The 18,422-nt window shown below is 42.2% G+C and overlaps 2 protein-coding genes across 2 annotated transcripts; both read right to left on the bottom strand.

Annotated features, from left to right (window-relative positions):
- Positions 1-237: 237 nt before the first annotated feature.
- Positions 238-2,748, bottom strand: LOC149526027 (maestro heat-like repeat-containing protein family member 2B). The gene is made up of 3 exons (XM_089776887.1): positions 2,598-2,748; positions 897-1,059; positions 238-453 (listed from the first exon to the last, which is right to left on the bottom strand). The coding sequence occupies exons 1-3, from the start codon at positions 2,717-2,719 to the stop codon at positions 253-255; spliced, it is 486 nt and encodes a 161-aa protein (XP_089633013.1). The 5' UTR covers positions 2,720-2,748; the 3' UTR covers positions 238-252.
- Positions 2,749-10,100: 7,352 nt separating this feature from the next.
- LOC142823899 (maestro heat-like repeat-containing protein family member 2B) lies at positions 10,101-16,235 on the bottom strand. Its single transcript, XM_089776886.1, has 9 exons — positions 16,120-16,235; positions 15,753-15,875; positions 14,445-14,597; positions 13,090-13,116; positions 12,661-12,783; positions 12,167-12,246; positions 11,572-11,707; positions 11,307-11,402; positions 10,101-10,438 (listed from the first exon to the last, which is right to left on the bottom strand). The coding sequence occupies exons 1-9, from the start codon at positions 16,138-16,140 to the stop codon at positions 10,259-10,261; spliced, it is 939 nt and encodes a 312-aa protein (XP_089633012.1). The 5' UTR covers positions 16,141-16,235; the 3' UTR covers positions 10,101-10,258.
- Between the last annotated feature and the right edge of the window lie 2,187 nt (positions 16,236-18,422).

The following is an 18,422-nucleotide window of genomic DNA, read 5'->3' as shown; positions in this document are numbered from 1 at the left end:
TCCGTTGATAGAGATTCTCTAAGCTGTAGTCAGAAAGAGAGGACAAAGAGACTGAGGCCTGAGGAGGCCTAGATAGTAGTGTTTGTGTTGCCAGAGGTTGGTGGTTTCAGGGAACTGACCTATAGCAAGCACAAACAAGACTTTCTCATATTAAAAGCAGGTGATGGTAAGGTGCCTCATAACCCTGAGAACTCCTGGGGAGTGTCACACAAATGTACTGGGATTCTCTTTGTTTTGCTCCCTTTCTTCTAATTACCTGCAAGGGTTGCCCTCACATAGTTGTTGTCCTTTTCTAAATAACCTCCTTCGGCTGCTCATCCTGGGCAAAGGCATCTTTTGTCCTAGGGTTTGGCTGATCTGCTGCAGAAGAACAGTGAACAACTCCGGGAACAGCTCCTGCACAGTTTTGCTCAACTGCAATGCTGACACCACTTCAAAGATGGCACATGTTGCCTGAAAGGAGAGCATGGTAAAAGAAGAGGTCTCTTCCTAACACTATCACACTCTCTCCCCTTCTGATACCTGCTGGACTAAATTCTCACTCCTGTCACTAACTTGATGAATGACCGAGAGCAATTCACTCCATGTGTGCCTTAGCGTCCCATATCTGTAAAAATGTGTACGACCTATCAAGGCATGTTGTGAGTTGTACAAAACATTTGCAAAGCACTGTAAGAAATCTGATTCAAAGACTTTCTAATTGCCAGATATTATTAAGTGAATCAGCCACATACTCTAAATCTTCCATCTGTTGTTCCACAGAAAGCACAGCTGGAATCCAGGAAACAGTACTTCAGAAAAGAAGTGCCCATATGACAATATTATACCACTCATCTAGCTTTCCATCAGCATGTTTGTCACAAGGCAGAGAAATACATGTCTGTCGTCTAACTTACTGTGAGAGGTTCAGCAGCTGCTAAATGCAGGTCAGTTTCTGTCTCTGAGGTCGTGCTTCCTTCTTGGCTTGTTGGAGTCTTTATTTTTTCTATTAGGACCTTCAGGACTTGAGGGGCGAGCAAGGGATCTGTCCCCAGAGATCTCCACAGCTCAGTGGTGTCACTGCAATTTAACATAAGTTATATGTGACCCCTGGAGACTTTTGTGGCTCTGACTATATGCATCATATTCAAGTAAAGAACAAATTTTCTCCTTGACTATGATCAGGGCTCACCAACCGTGCTGTCCAGCGATCTGTGCATGCGCAGATCGTTCTGCGCATGCACAGATCGCCCGAACCCGGCTCTTCCAGGTTACAATCTACACGCCATGGGAGAGTAGATTGTATTATTTATCAAGCCCTGCCTATGATGAGCAAGTTCAGAGTGCTGTCCTCCTTATATGGTCCTCATGTTTTACATATTGAGTTTCTAGTTACAGAACTAAGTTAAGTTACATTTCAGGTTACATTTCTACAGTGCATGACTATTTGGGGATCCTGGAGGTATCCCGAAATAGCTACCCCACATTTACACAAGCAGCCCGTTATTTTGAAATATTTTTCAAAATAATGGGCACACCATTTTGCCATCCCAATAAACTTTGTTGCATGAGGGATAAGGGATAGCTTTAAATAGCACATTATTTCGACATTTGGTGCTGTGTAGAAGCGCCACATTTCAAAATAGGCTATGCAAAATATGATACGCAATTTGCAGAGTGCAAATTGTGCATCTTATTTCAAGTTTAGGGTGCTGTATAGACACAACCCTAGTCTTACTGCACCATAACCATTAATGCTAGACTTCAGAAGGAAAGGACACAGAGCTCTAATCACAGTTCCTGTTTTCCTACTTCTCAGTAGATATGGAATCATGAGCATGTGATGCCCAAAGATCTACAGCCTGGGAGACAAGTTGAAGAAAGAAAAATGATCTTCCTACTAACTGGATGTACAACTATGAGAACAAATATTTGTGTCTAGCCCATGACCTCTTCACAAATGGCATTCCCTGGCCTCTATTTGCCAGAATGGGCATGTTCTGTTCACTCCCTATGGGGCACCTGGCATTGGCCACTGTCTGAAGACAGGATCCTGGGCTAGATGGACATTTGGTCTGACCCACTACAGCCGTTCTCATGTTCTTAGATTCCTGCACTGATGACTGATAATTCAGCTAGGGATGTTTGAATGAAATGATAGATATGCTTACCGCCCTGTCTTTAAGTACCAAGAATGACAATTCCATTCCAGCAGCCATACCCTTGCTGATACCAAAAGCCTGGTGCCCTATCCTTGCTAATCAGCCAGGAATTTGGATCTGAAGCTTTCATGCTACCAGAAAACGAACAGTCACTGGCAATTTCCAGGGTGATGTTAGTTCAGGGGTCTGGAGAGGCCAAACTCCACTCCAGTGATGCCAGTAAAGGGAAGTCTTTAGGATGCCAAAGCAACTATTAATTAATGGAAACAGAATGACACTTAATTTCTCCCTGCACCCACCTTGACATGGTCTTGGACCTTTCTGCAGAAAGACCCAAGCTATTAACCTTTAGGAATTATCTCAAACTGTCTGTGGCTTAAATGAAGCCTTACATCTTCCAGTGAAGCTGTGGGATCCATGGTTACCAAAATGAACACTGTAAGGAGCAGTATATACCTGTCCATCGGCAGACGTTTGATGAGGAGGCTGAAGATCACTGCCTCTAGGTGATGGTGACCTAGAATGGACACTGCCTCCACCAGGAACTGCCTCAAGCTACCCTGCTTGATGGTAGGCATATGAATGTATATAATACTCAGGATATCTGGCACCTGGACAGAATAAAACCAGAAAAAATGTCCCTTTTCCATTCTCTCCATTCATTCTGCAGAACCAAAACGTTTATTTAGTCGTTTAGCAATTTGCTGTTCTTGTAGAAAATCCTCCCTTCAAAAAACAAGTATTTAGACATGGCTGCATAGATTTAACCCACAAAAATTATACATATCTCTGCCCATACCTGGCTGCAACACCGGGTTAAGACATGCTGAGGCCCTAAGCTATGTCAAGTTAAAGAGGCCTCATTGCATTTCCAAAAAAACATGTATTATTCTAACAGAAAGGACAATGAAAATAGAAATAATCAAGTTATCTATCTATCTATCTATCTATCTATCTATCTATCTATCTATCTGTCTGTCTGTCTGTCTGTCTGTCTGTCTGTCTATCTGTCTATCAGTACATAGGCAAAGAGGCAAGTAAAAACTAGTAATTTTGGGGTATTTTTAGAGACCCCTCATTATCTGAGGCCCTAAGATGTAGTTCACTTAGCTTGTCTCTTGGGGCCGGATATTCTCTTTTTGCATTTTACTCGGAGTCTAATTTTTCCAAGCCTTTCATGGCTGGAAACTGTGACAACAAGATAGACAAATAATCAAGCATCTTCCTTTTCCCTTGGGGTCCGGCTACACTAGCTCGTTAGTTTGAGCTAGGTAGAGTAATGAGGGCAAGCAGAGTTGCAAATGAAGCCCAGGATTTAAATATCCCAGGCTTCATTTGCATGTTCCCGGGTGCTGCCATTTTTAAATCCCCCTTCATCCGAACTCCGTGCCTGCAGCTACACGTGGCACGGAGTAGGTAGTTCTAATTAAAGATCCTAATTCCATGAGGAGTAACTGTAGTTCGAATTAGGATCTTTAATTTGAACTACCTAGTCCATGCCGCATGTAGCCGTGGGCACGGAGTTCGGACTAAGGGGGATTTAAAAATGGTGGCACCAGGGAACATGCAAATGAAGCCCGGGATATTTAAATCTCGGGCTTCATTTGCAAATCCGCTTGCCCTCATTACCCTACCTAGCTCGAACTAACGAGCTAGTGCAGATGTACCATTAGATTATCTCTGTCTTCTGCTGTTGATTCCCCCGTTGCCTGACTCAGGATAGGAACACAGATGGAATTACCTTCCAATCCCAGAGGGAGAAACAGCAAGACTTGTGTTCACTGCAAATGATGGCAAAGACCTGAAAGCCTGCAGGTTAGCCAGAAAAATCTCTCCAGCTTCTATTTTACCTCATCCAGCATGGCACCTCCACACTCCTTCAGGATGATCTTCATCCACAGACCGGCTGCTGTGGCACAGGAGGGGCTAGCAGACAGCATACCATCCAGTATGGCCTCAATAAAATCTGTGGCTTGTTCAGAGGGAAAGTACTTACTAACCACCTGTGGACAGATCAAAAACAGGAAAGATTGCAATGATAGTCGGCTCCAGTACTTTTAAGAAAGGAGGCCTAAGAGCTGTATAGGAAAATAATGTATTCATCAGCAAATTGCTAATTGGGCTCATATCTGGCAAGGCAGTTGCAATTAAAATTTTCTCTGTAATCTTTCTAGCTACCACATCTCTATTCTACACTAATAATATCAGGTTAGATCTTAGGTTGTACAGTTAGCACAACATTGTATGGGACAAACAGGATGTAAATTTCCAGTTTATATTCTATTATGTACATGACATCTTTTCACAAAATATAAAAATATGCAAAGAGATGCATGCACACAAATATAGGTTCAGGTAAACATACAAGGTGCCAAGACTGGTTTCTTAGCTTGATATCCTGCTCACATATTTTCCCCCTGGATGGATGGATGGATGGATGGATGTGCGCATGCACATGCATGGGTATGTTCATGCAACTGTCTGGAATCTGTTTTTTACATGGCATTCATAGCATATACCTATGAAAAGCATGTTACTAATTACCCATGAATGCCTCACTCCCATAGCTCGCTCCAAGTGTGGAAAGACATCACGAAAGCATAAAACAATCATAGAATCATAGAATACTAGGACTGGAAGGGACCTTGAGAGGTCATCGAGTCCAGTCCCCTGCCCTCATGGCAGGACCAAATACTGTCTAGACCATCCCTGATACACATTTATCTAACCTACTCTTAAATATCTCCACAGATGGAGATTCCACAACCTCCCTGGGCAATTTATTCCAGTGTTTGACTACCCTGACAATTAGGAACTTTTTCCTAATGTCCAATCTAAATCTCCCTTGCTGCAGTTTAAGCCCATTGCTTCTTGTTCTATCCCCATAGGCCAAGATGAACAAGTTTTCTCCCTCCTCCTTATGGCACCCTTTTAGATATCTGAAAACTGCTATCATGTTCCCCCTCGATCTTCTCTTTTCTAAACTAAACAAACCTAATTCCTTCAGCCTTCCCTCATAGGTCATGTTCTCTAGACCTTTCATCATTCTCGTTGCTCTTCTCTGGACCCTCTCCAATTTCTCCACATCTTTCTTGAAATGCGGTGCTCAGAACTGAACACAATACTCCAATTGAGGCCTAACCAGCGCAGAGTAGAGCGGAAGAATGACTTCTCATGTCTTGCTCACAACACCCCTGTTAATGCATCCCAGAATCATGTTTGCTTTCTTTGCAAGGGCATCACACTGCTGACTCATATTCAATTTGTGGTCCACTATAACCCCTAGATCCCTTTCTGCCGTACTCCTTCCCAGACAGTCGCTTCCCATTTTGTATGTATGAACCTGATTGTTCCTTCCTAAGTGGAGAACTTGGCATTTGTCTTAAACTTCATCCTATTTACCTCAGACCATTTCTCCAATTTGTCCATGTCATTTTGAATTATGACCCTATCCTGCAGATTAGTCGCAACCCCTCCCAGCTTGGTATCATCTGCAAACTTAATAAGCGTACTTTCTATACCAATATCTAAATCGTTGATGAAGATATTGAACAAAGCCGGTCCCAGAACAGACCCCTGTGGAACCCCACTTGTTATGCCTTTCCAGCAGGATTGTGAACCATTAATAACTACTCTCTGAGTATGGTTATCCAGCCAGTTATGCACGCAGCTTATAGTAACCCCATCCAAGTTGTATTTGCCTAATTTATTGATAAGAATATCATGCGAGACTGTATCAAATGCCTTACTAAAGTCTAAGTATACTACATTCACCACTTCTCCCTTATCCACAAGACTCGTTATCCTATCAAAGAAAACTATCAGATTGGTTTGACATGATTTGTTCTTTACAAATCCAGGCTGGCTGTTCCCTATCACCTTGCCACTTTCCAAGTGTTTACAGACGATTTCCTTAATTACTTGCTCCATTATATTCCCAGGCACAGAAGTTAAACTAACTGGTCTGTAGTTTCCTGGGTTGTTCTTATTTCCCTTTTTATAGATGGGCACTATATTTGCCCTTTTCCAGTCCTCTGGACAAGGGAAAATGAATGGTGCACAGCCACTAGGACAGTCACCTAGTGTCTGTTACCTTAGCCATTTCACAAGATGCTTGAAACAGAGCCTCAGGGTCTGGAGTTGTTAGTGCCTCACGGAGACATCTCAGCTCCTCCTCTGCTGACCCCAGGTTTGTGCACTGACCTAGGATAGAGAAAAGGAGAAAAAGTATGGCAACATTTAATAAAACTGAACCTCTGATCCATAGATAATCATACAGGAGGATCTATGGGGTATGTTATTACCAGCTCTGTGTGAAATTTTGGCCCCACTAAAGCCAATGATGAAATTCTTGTTGACTTTAATGGAGTCAGAATTTTACCATCAGGCTATGTCTAGACTACATCCCTTTTTCGGAAAAGGGATGTAAATTAGACGTATAGCAATTGCTAATGAAGCGGGGATTTAAATCTCCCCTGCTTCATTAGCATAAAAATGGCTGCAGCTTTTTTCGGCACGGAGCTTTGCTGGAGAAAAGCGCCAGTCTAGATGCTGATCTTGCGGAAAATTAAGCCTTTTCCGAAAGATCCCTTATCCCTCCGAAAAAGGGATGTAGTTTAGACGTAGCCCCTATGTCTGAAAGTTAACGGTAATGGCATGTGATTCATTGTGATTCATACAGGATTAAACAGGCACTGTATTCTGTGTGGAGCATCTTTCTCTGTATATCTGGTTTCAGTAGCCACTCTGCTCTCAGTATTTAAATCTAATCTCATAGTCAAGCACAACTCATGTAGATTGATCTGAGGTTCTGATTTGGAGGAGAATCCCTCCACTGAACTCTCATTGTAAAAGAGATGGGGCTGACCAAAAGCTTAGGTAGGAAACCCAGGCTCTTCACTCACTTCTAAATCATGAACTGTCTCTTTAAGGGAAAGCTGTCCTGCTCTGTCATCTCCCTCTCCCCACCCCACTCTGCAGAGGGGGGGCATATGGGCATATGGCGGGGGAGAGAGTGTGTGTGAGACAATGTGTGTGTGTGTGTGTGTGTGTGTGTGTGTGTGTGAGAGAGAGAGAGAGAGAGAGAGAGAGGGACATGCTGGCTGCCAGAGAAATCTTAGCAACAGTGCACTGCCTCTTTAGATAGGCACTCCATTACTCACCATACTTCAGACTGGAGCAGCACTATTGTATGTGTTCCTCTCCCCAAACTCTGCTCTGCAGAGATGATGACAGGGGCAAAGGGGTCACCCTGACTTCTGCACGTCTCCCTGCTCACCTCCCCTCCACACACCACTAGCAGCAGATAGGATGGAGCAAGGTCGGAGAGGGGCAGCTGAACACATGCTGCTGGCATGCTTGCTAATCAGCTGAGCGCTCCAGACAGAAATTCTGGGGAGAAGAGCAGATCTGGCCTGTGTGCTATATTTTGTCCACCCTCTAATATTTGCAGATTATTTATTATTTGTGCAGTTCTCTTCCAGCAATGTACTTACAAGGCCCCAATCATTCTGTTATATAAGTGTCGCTAACAAGACAGAAAGAATTACAGATGGAAAAAATGGTCATTACAACAATGAAAGAAAGTGAAGGGTTACTTACACCTGCTCATGGTCTCCTCACCTTGTATATTGAGCAGACAGTTGATACAGTCAACCACCCACTGACGCGATGAGGTAATTGAAGCACAGGTATATGGTGCTAATAGCCCAATCAGAGATCCAAAGTGATCAAAAGTTTCCTGAGGCTAATTAAAAAAGAATGAAGAATGAAAGTTCTCCGGCTATACTGGACATTAGTTGCCTTCCTTATTGTGAACTCCATTACTGTACCTGGGTACGGCACATTGGAAAACATAATCCTTGTTGTACATGCAAATTGATGGGGTCTAAATTAGCTGTAGCACTCAAGAAAAATCTCAGAGTCATTGTGGATAGTCCTCTAAAAACATCTGTTCAACACGCAGCTGCAGTTAAAAATGCTAATGGTATGTTAGGAACCACTAGGAAAAGGGATGAATAATAATACGATAAATATCATCATGCCACTGTTTCAAATCCATGGTACACCCACACCTTGAATACTGCAAGCAATTGTAGTCCTCCAACTTAAATAAAGTTAGGTTATAATTGGAAAAAGTTCAGAGAAAAGCAACAAAAATGATATGGGATATGGGACAACTCATACAAGGAGAAGTTAAAAGGACTGGGACCATTCATCTTAGAAAAGAGATGCTTACAGGGGGGTATGATAGAGCCATATAAGATGATCAGAGATGCATGATATGGGTGTCCCTATATCTCTGACTGCCTGGGGCTGGGACTGGACAACAGGGGAGAGATCACTCAACAATTGCCTTGTTCTGTTTGTTCCCTCTGATGCATATAACACCCACCACTGTCAGAAGACAGGCTACATGAACCATTTGTCTGGGGGATCCAGAATGGCCATTTATTTTTTATGTTCTTATCTGATTAAATAGAAATAGAAATTCAACTTTAACAGCCTGAGAGTATAAGAATGCATCTATGACACTGACACAGCCAACCTATGTGTGACCCACAATAACTTAACAAGCGGCACTGCAATTGTATCAAGACAAGTCACTTATATGTTATTTCAAAGGGTGTGTCTAGACTACTGAGTTTTGTCGACAAAAATGGACTTTTGTCGACAAAACTATACCTGCGTCTACACTACCGCTGAGTTCTGTCAACATAACGTCGACAGAACTCAGCAGTTTTGTCGATGCTGGTAAACCTCATTTTACGAGGCATAACACCATCTGTCGACAGAGTTCTGTCGACAGAAGGTGTTATTGCATGTAGGCTTGTGTCTAGACTACAGGGTTTTGTCGACAAAGCAGCTTGCTTTGTCGACAGAACTGAATGTGTCTAGACGCTCTTTGTCGACAGAAGTTTTGTCGACAGATACTGTCGACAAAACTTCTGTCGACAAAACCCTGTAGTCTAGACGTACCCAAAGAAAAGTCCTAGACTAGCGATCACCAACATCATGCATTTTGGTAATAGATATGAAAGGTAGATGTTATGTATTATTGTCTGTATTTATATCTTGCTAGAAGTTTAACATAACGAAATTAGCTTGTAGATTCCAATTCCTTTTCATGTCTTAATTGCCTTAATTATATGCAACTGTCTTCAGTTAACCTTAAGATCAAAGATATAAGATAGTACAAGAAAATATTTTTTACATTGCCTTCAGCTTAACTATCTGTGTTGTAATGGAAGACCACGATCGGCTAATTACCTTATGTGAATGACCATCACCCATTTACCAGTGTATGCATAGGAAATAGAAAATTAACTTCAAAACAAAGTACGACAGGAGATCTGCATGACCTATTCTTTCTCAGGGAGAGATCCTGCTTCGACAATTTCTGTGAGGAGGCTTGCCAACCGGCTAGAATAGCTATAAAAGACAAGTTATGGGACTGATCTTCTCTCTCCAGTCTGCTTAAACTTTGAACAGGGGACGTGTAAGCCATAGGACATAGATCTTTCAAATAATTATTTGGAATAGTCTGGGAAACGCATGGAAAAACTAACAGCCTTTGCATCTAAACTGGCTTTGGATGTTGACCGGTTAGCATGATTCCAGAGAGACTTTTACACGCCAGCCGTTTATTCCACCATGGTTGTGATCCTGAACTATGAAAAGTGAAAGTCATTTTAACAAATATCTATCACTTAACCATTTGTAACTCTCTTCTTTTTCCTTTTAACAACAAATCTGATATTCCGTTATTAAGGATTGGCTGATATTTAGGGAAGAGCTGTGATTCATATTAACCTAAGGATAAGTGTCTAGTCCTTTGTGATTGGTAATTATATTAGACTTAGTTGTCTAGATGGGAACCAAGGTCTGGAATGCCTAAAAGGTACTATTGTTTGGTATTTTGTTAACCAGAGTAGAAGCTCTTTTCTTACTGGTTTGGTGAATCTAATTATAAAATCACTAGTCTGGGGAACTGCCTGCCCTGTTTCTTACAGTCTGGCCTGAGTGCTGTCACAGCACTATTATGGAAACCTTTCTCTTATGGAAGCAGAGGGATCTTAGTCACTTTGAGGCCCCAGCTGCAGGCCTAGTAGAATTTCTCATGCATTCATGTTGAATGTCAGATTTGATATAATCGGGGAAGTCAGCTCAAGGAAGAGTAGAACTATACTCACTGTGCTCTTAACTATCTCCTGATAGGCAGTTAGCAGCCAGACACTGGCCTGCAAGGCCCTTTCTCTCTCCCACTCCTTCCCTGAACTGAGCCAGGTCTCCAGTAGCTGTTGGCAAAGCAGGAGAATGGACAAAGTTAGTACCAGAAAATCCCTCCCAAACGTTTCTTTTAAATAGGTTTGATTGTCACTAAAATCCCTCTCCAAAGCATTTAACTTCCATATAGCAAAAGATTTATATGTCTCCAAAAAGAGACCCTTGTATATACAAGTCCCAGGGACCAGATTCACCTCTGGTGTACGTAACTCCATCAAAGCCAAAGGAGTTACATGAGAGATGAGTCTGGCTCTGTGTATGTGAGGGCTTCTGTAGACTGTCTGATGGCAGCTGTCTAGCACATTGCATGCAGTTTGGGGTCTGGTGCTGTGTTCTCTTTCCTGGACAGCTTCTCCCATGCTGAGTGGCAAATGACAGAGAGGAGCATTTCTTTTTATTTAGAGCAGAGAAGTCTCCCCAGCCCAGCTCCTTTTATAACTTTATTTTCATACCAACGTTGCACCTAACTCCCCTCCCCTCAGCTCTTCAAACTATTCTGTTTATGTCTGAAGAGCAGGAAGTCTTTGGTGAATGAGTTTCCATACACAGAGCTTAACTCAATACTAATTCATTCCTTTTACAAGAGGTGATCAGTTCTCGCCGGTCCTCTTGAATGTGGTTACTGCACTGATGATTTTCTTTCCTGTCCATGTAGTGTTAACTATACTGGAAAAACTAGATCTCAGTCCACCACTGGCTTAAAATGGAACAGCTCCCATGGATTTCAATGGGACACATTCCCACTTACTTCAGGAAAAAATTGATGCTTTCTCCCTAAAATTCACCCGCTGCGGAAAATTCCTCCACAACAGAAGCTTGAGCATCATCCCTGCTATAACACAAGAAACAATTATCACCCTGGTCCTATGGGCTACTCACATGAAACATTTCCTGGAACCAGTCTGGGGTTGGTTCTTCCTCAAGCAGGATCTTCATTAGCTCACTAAGGGCTTCTAAGGAGCACTCATACAGCAACTGAAACCAGAAGAGAAGGAGCGAGGCTCAACACCAGATAATTTCTGCGGGAGGTGGAGGTGAAGTTAGCCATGACTTTGCAGGGAGGCCATGTGTGGCTGCTATCACCCAGTGCTTGCTGGGCAGAGATCTCAGTGGAGTCTGCCAGAGGGGAATTGGTGTCATATACCTCTATGTGCAGAGTATCCTCTAGTTTCTTGCCTTCCTCTTTCATCTTCTCCAAGGGAGGAAGGGGAAATACACTTTTGAAAGACAGATCAAGGATCTCACGGTTTTCCTCCAGGGTCAGAGATGGTTTGAGTTTGCTGTCAGAAGACAGAAAGAGAAGTCACGTGTTAGATTCAATACCATAGCCAAGTAAAAAATGGGTTAAATGAATAAAGATTATCCCAATCTAGAACCCCAAATGCAAACAGCCCTTCACTTTGCAGCTGTGCACCTCTTTGTACCTCTGTTAATTATTTGCTCATCTGGAAGTAAAGCTAAAACTTCAATTCCCTTTTTAGAGAAATCCACCAGCTTCCTTCCCCCTGCCAGCTAGCCAGACACCTCCATCCCCACCTGAACTCTTCTCCGTAGTATGGCATGCCCCACAACCTCCACTCTTGTGCCTTTCAAGCACAAATCTCCAAACAGACATGACGCATTCAAACCCTCAAAACAAAAACACCATGTGAGCATCAGCCTGCTCCCAACCTGACACTCATGAATTAACAAATGAGAAGACATCACAATGCCAAGAAATCTGGCATAGAATATCCTACCACAGCTGTCCAATCGCAAAAATTGCCTTGTAACGAACTGGAGACACCAGGGAATCCAATGGTTCCTTTTTAATGAAGTCCTGAAATGCATGAACAGAGACATAAAAATAGGAAGTGGGTTTGAAAGGCAGAGAAGCCTCCCCCTCACCTTCTGAAACAGGGCTTTATGCCAGACCTGTAAGAAACAGACACTGTTTCAGTGGCTCTCTGCCTCAGAAATGGACCGTAGAGTCATCTGCTATACACAGGTCAGCAAGCTGTATCCTGGTAACTCATCAGACACTATCCATTCCTTCCAGTTACAGCCCACAATATGCCAGCATCCCGGCCAAGCACAGTGGACCCAACATTCTGGGTGCCAGGCAGGTAAATCATGACACTGCAGTAGTATAGCTACAGCCAATGGAAAGAATAACATCTACCTGGACAATCAGTCTCATTACATAATAACAAAATCCCTTGTAGCTCAGGCTTCAAAGTTCCTAATCACTCACCATCATGTAAGCAAGGAGCTCCAGTTTGTAAGAGAATTCAAATGCCTGGGAGTCTCCAGTCTTCAAAACTGCACAGCTAATCTCTGTTGCATTCTGGATGAGGGTTAATTTCAGGTACATGTCCTACATTTCCAGGAAAAACAAGAGGATGTGGGTGAGAAACTGAGAGAATCAGATTCCAGAAGAGTAGAAATTAGATCTAGACTCAGGACAAGTGTCTGCAGACCCCAGAAGACAGAGAACCCCAGCTCTACACCCATCTCAGAAAAAGAAAAGGCCCAGGTTGATCAAGTAAACTCAGGTCCATTTACACAGAGTAGTCATGACTCCTGCTTGATGTGGGAGGGAAAACAAATCTTATGCAATTTAAACAAGAAACTTGTGCATAGTAAATGCACAAGATACGAGGGCAGATTATTTAGAATTTACCTTGTTCGTAACATTGATCCCCAACACCTGAAAAACAAAATGTAAAACCGCTACTAGCAATTTCTATTGTGCCACATTATTCACATTCTACAAATATCCTGGTTAATGAATATGAAGTAGAGAGAAATCACTATTACTGAATCTTCCAAAAAAGCAGGAAATGTGCCCAGTCTGGGTGTGTTGCAGTGGACAATATCAGGGGCCATAGTTCTTAATATTTGTATTTGTGAACTACTGGAAAATGTCAGCTTGGTTCATTTGTGATCAACTTCTTTTGACAATGAGAGTCTCAGGCTAAGTCTAGACTACAAAGTCTGAAAAAGATACGCAAAGTCTGTATCTTTCTCTGCTTTTCTTTCAAAAAAGGCTTTTTCGAAATTTGGAAAAACCTGCTCTTTCAAGCCATCCCTTCCTTCCTCATAAATCAAGGTTTACAGGGATGGTGAAAGAACGCATCCACTTTTCCAAAAAGTGGATGCGGCATTACTTTTCTGGGATACCTCTGGTATCCCGGAAAAGTCCTGCAGCCTAGACATAGCCTTAGACAGAGTAGACTGGAATGGCAAAGTGATGTGGAGAGATTAGAACTATGCACTGAGACCAGAATCAGGGCTGGCAAGTGGACAGCCATATATCTAAGGAGCAGAAATAATGAGCAGGCAGACAAATAGGAAGACAGATATGGGGAAAGGGAAGTAGATAGTCCAAGAAACAGTGATAGCAAATAAACTAAATACAAGCTAGCATTATTCTCCCTTGAGTAGCAAGAGGTAGAGCTAGATACTCATACATATTAAGGAAATTAAGGTGCATCGACAGGTCACCCTTACCTCGAAATAGCTTATTTTGAAATTTGGCATTGTCTACACAGCAACAAATTTTGAAATGAAGCACTATTCCAAAAAGTCCCTTAACCCTCGTGGAACAAGGTTTACAGGGATGTTGGGATAGTGAGCCCGTTAGATTTCAAAATAACGGGCGCACTCAAAAGATGCGGAATAGCTATTTCGGGATACTTCTGATACCCTGAAATAGGTTCACAGTGTAAACATAGCCTTAGAGTGTTATACTGCACAGCCTGAGTGTGACTGCATCTGAAATACTATGTAACTGTGACCTAGAGAATTTCAGAAGAACACAGAAAAACTAGAGAAAATACAAACAACAGCAACAAATAAGATATTTGTTACAGCTCACACTCCATCCATGAAGGTTTTAGATTTGATGCACATGACAAACGGTTGTTCAAAGGAGATTTTTAGAAAAATAAGCCCTCTCTTAGTAAACTCAGGTCCAGTGGAGGCACTGATCTAACTTCAGAGTAATATCCCCAACACTTATGCAAAAACTCTTACTTGGCAACCGGTTCTATAATGGTGTAGGATGTTCTCTGTGATGTCTGCCTCCACCCGAGACAGAAGTTGCTCTTTTGGAGCATGCATAGCCACTTTGCTGTATGTCAGCATCAGCGTGCTGCGGGTCTTGGCTCTTTTCCCATAATGGTAGTCCTGGACAATTGGAAATGTCACAAGAGACAATTACTTCTGATTCATTTTGCCTTGAAATTCTGATCTGTTGCTGACTGAGGAATTGCTTTTGGCAGCGATAATAGCTTGTACTTGAAAAATGTATTTAAGCAAAACCATAACTGCGTGAGGCAGAGAGGTATTGGTGTCTCAAACATACTGATTGGATAATTCTGACACAGAGAGCCCAAAGTTTTGACCCTACCCCAGTGAAATAAATGGGAGATTTGTCATTGACACTGATAGGCACAGAATTAGGTGCTAAATGATATGCCTAAATCTGCACAGTGAGTAAACAGCAAATCTGGCAATGGTGGCCAAGAGACCTAATATGCTGTTTTATCCTCTGAATAAATGGTTCTCAACCAAAGGTACGCAGAAGTTTTCGAGGGGGACAGATCAGATCATTTCGATATTTGCCTAGTTTTAGAGCAGACTACCTAAAAAGCACTAGCAAAGTTACAAACTAAAATTTCATACACACAATGACCTATTTACACTGCTCTATATACTGCACACTGAAATGTAAGGAACATATTTATATTTAAATTAATTTATTTTAATTGGTATGGCATATGAAAATGGGAAATTAAGCAATTTTTCAGTAATAGTGTGTTGTAACACTTTTTTGTATTTTTATGCCTGATTTTCTAAGAAAGAAGGTTTAAAATGAGGTGAAACTTGGGGCACACTAGACAAATCAGATTTCTAAAATGGGTCTATTAGTGTGGAAAGTTTTAGAACCGCTGCTCTAGAGCACAGGGTCCATAACAGTTGTCCAGAGAGCAGGTTGGTTAGTCACATGTTGCTTGCAACACCTCCTCCTTTACAGCTACTAACCTGGATTTAAAAAACAGCTACAAATACATTCAACACTTTTCCATATAATTAACTGGTATAGTTCCTACACACTGTGCATAGGAGAGGCATTCAAGCCATGAAACATCAGATGCTAAAAATCAGTTGAGAGAACCATGGATCCAGACTGTGCTCCTCTCTACTTAAATGTAAGCATCACACAGAGCACATCCATTGGGGGACAGTGTTAGCTGACCAATGAGACTCTACCGGGGGCAGGAGATACTGTCTCTAGTTTAGAGGGAGAGGAAGTTTGAGAGAACCCCCTGGCTCCTTTACCTTCAGGCGACCAATAAACCCAGAAATCTTAACTTTGTTCATTGCTGCCCCAAACTCCTGAAGTATGTTCAAGATGAGGTCCAAGTGGCTCTCGGCAGAGAATGCAAGGATGGAAATGACTCCCTGTTACCCAAGAAAAATATTGGTTAGTGAATCTGACCAGGTGCCCAATAGACCCCACAAGTCAATTCCTTTCACCCAAAGTAGTGTAAAGTGCCAATGGGAGGGGGGAGCAAAGGGTGAGTGAAATAGCAACAAAGAGGACATGAAGCAAAATGGCATCTGTCCCAGGACAACTGAGAGCTGAGTTGCCCAGGGGACATTCAGAGGGTACATGATAAGGTAGGGAGAGGGACAGGGTCCTTACCAGTCTATCAGGGGCTTCCATGTAATCTGCTGTCTTCAGAAACTTCTGAATCTGTGATTTAATATGGACCAGGTCCTGACAAACTGCCAAGCAAATTCCTAGTGCCTTATACAGGAAACACTGAAAGAAAGAGGCCAGCATTGAGATATCAAGAATACCACATGCTTGTCAGTATAGAACCAACCCAGCAACACACACTGACACAGGAAAAAACAACCGAGCCAAGACCAAGCACCCCTGCTGCAGACACATCCCATCATCTTCCGCCACCCAGTTAGGGAACAATTCAGTACCAATAGTTGCTCCAAGCAAATGCCAGGAGGGGAAGAGCAGGGAACAAGCAAACACAAATTTTATACACAAAAAAAACCAATGAAGCAGAGAGAAGTCTCATGCAGCCCTCCAACAAGAATTCCAAGAGCAATTAACTAGAAACTAAACCTTAACAGAGAACAAACCTTCTCTTTGGAGGGGCTGGCATAGCTGGCCATCTGCTGGCTCAACTCAAAGCTTAGCTGGCTGCTCCAGGCATTGTCATTTATCTGCTCCAGAGATGTTCTGAGGAACTGTGTGTAAAACAAGAGCTGGTTTATTGAAAGAATTTTTGGTTGGAGCTTGAGAGTTTTTTCCCTTCCTTGTTCTCTGTTGTAACCATTCCAATATTCAGGTGTCATAGGAAGATTATTTCCCTATTGAGAACTATGAGCATTGACCACCCAGACTTCCTCTGCTGGTTGTTCTTTAACCTTTGCCTTATGATTCTGCTCAGTCCCCAAACTCAGATGCACAGCAAATTGGAGAATGAGATCTGACCATTGATTTTATAGCAGACAGAGGCTAGGTCTAGTGAACTTTGATCAATGGGCCATCATTAACAAAGAGCCAAGCACCTTCTCTGAAGTGCTACAGACTCTTCGTAACACTTTCTGCGGGTATGCAGGGCTGTGAAGTATCTCACTACCACCTGCCCTTAGCATGAGGAAGCATTCTCTATGCCTGCCAGGTGTCAGCTCCTGACTCTGCCAGACACAGGAAATGCAAGCACACCCTTCTCACCCGGACCCAGCTTTGCTGTCCTGCAGATAAGCAATAGGCATGCTTCAATCATCACACCCTCTACATATTCCCAGAAGGTCCAGCCCCTGTTCCACTGGACACTCCCAGAATTCACAGGTTTACTACTTACCACCTTACTATTTTCACCTCAGCATCACTGATCCATTTAACACATCGCTCTTAGGTGCATATACAGTGAAAATAAGTAGAATTTCATTCACAAAGAATGGAAATTTGAGAAGCAGCAAGCAGAATTAATGTAAACAAAGATTACATGAAAGTAAAATCACCACACACTTCCTAAAGGTTAAACTTAGACAACCAAACATTCCTCTGTCTCACAAAGGATAGCTCTCCCAGCTTGAAGCACCCAGACCAAATGTGATCCTCCTAAGTCAAGCAAGCTGGCAGCTTATTCCCTAGATGAAGGATAACTGGTACAGGATACCTCTGGACCTCCCAAAATAGTTTCAAGCATCTCACTAGTAAACAGGTATCCCCTATTGTTTGGTTTTCTTGGATAGAGTCTCCTCTGGAGACTTTGCAATTACTTAATTAGAATTTTCTCAGTCGATTAACATCCATTGTGAATAATTACTCAGCCTACATACAGCCAGACAAAGTTGCTTTTCACCTTCTGGTGACCAGCCTCAACTCATAGACCTCAAAAACATAAATTTTCAGTATACATCCAGAAGTAGTATTCCCTCTAAGGCTACGTCTAGACTGCAAGCCTCTTTCGAAAGAGAACATCTAGACTGCAACCACTTATTTCAAAAAAGCGAGCCGTTTTTTTGAAAGAGAGCACCCAGGCAATCTGGATGCTCTCTTTCGAAAAAGCTCCATTTGCATTCAATAAAGCCTTTTTTCGAAAAAGCCCCATTTGCATTCAATAACACCTCTTTTCAAAAAAAGGCATTATTCCTTGTAAAATGAGGTTTACCGCAGTCGAAAAAACTGCTGCATTCTTTCAATTTAATTTCAAAAGAATGCAGTGGCAGTCTATATGCAGAGGAAGTTTTTCAAAAAAAAAAGGCCACTTTTTTCGAAAAAACCCTGTAGTCTAGACACACCCTGAGATTTCCGATCCATAAACGGAATGAGTTTTGTCTTGTGCGCTGCTGTGGCATCTACCAGTTATTAACATACATATAGATACTGTATATATATGCAGTCTTTTTCTTTGTTGAGACTGCCATCATATTCTCTCAAATCATAACTTTTTAAAAAGTGTGCAGAAAAGAAAT

The sequence above is a fragment of the Pelodiscus sinensis genome, chromosome 1 (genome assembly GCF_052426305.1).
Source record: "Pelodiscus sinensis isolate ZL-2025 chromosome 1, ASM5242630v1, whole genome shotgun sequence".
Taxonomy (NCBI): domain Eukaryota; kingdom Metazoa; phylum Chordata; order Testudines; family Trionychidae; genus Pelodiscus; species Pelodiscus sinensis.
Note: the sequence above shows the minus strand (reverse complement) of the source record. Positions and strands in the feature narration are given on the sequence as shown.

Bases quoted from the DNA above. Each gene is read 5' to 3' on its own strand.
- LOC149526027 (XM_089776887.1), bottom strand. From the start codon at position 2,719: ATGCCTACCATCAAGCAGGGTAGCTTGAGGCAGTTCCTGGTGGAGGCA. The intron at 1,060-2,597 runs GTATATACTGCT...GTTAAATTGCAG, and splicing joins AAACGTCTGCCGATGGACAG to TGACACCACTGAGCTGTGGA. The intron at 454-896 runs GTAAGTTAGACG...CTCTCCTTTCAG, and splicing joins CAGCTGCTGAACCTCTCACA to GCAACATGTGCCATCTTTGA.
- LOC142823899 (XM_089776886.1), bottom strand. From the start codon at position 16,140: ATGGAAGCCCCTGATAGACTG. The intron at 13,117-14,444 runs GTAAGAGTTTTT...TTTGTTTTTCAG, and splicing joins ATTATAGAACCGGTTGCCAA to GTGTTGGGGATCAATGTTAC. The intron at 12,247-12,660 runs GTGAGTGATTAG...CATGCATTTCAG, and splicing joins AGCTCCTTGCTTACATGATG to GACTTCATTAAAAAGGAACC.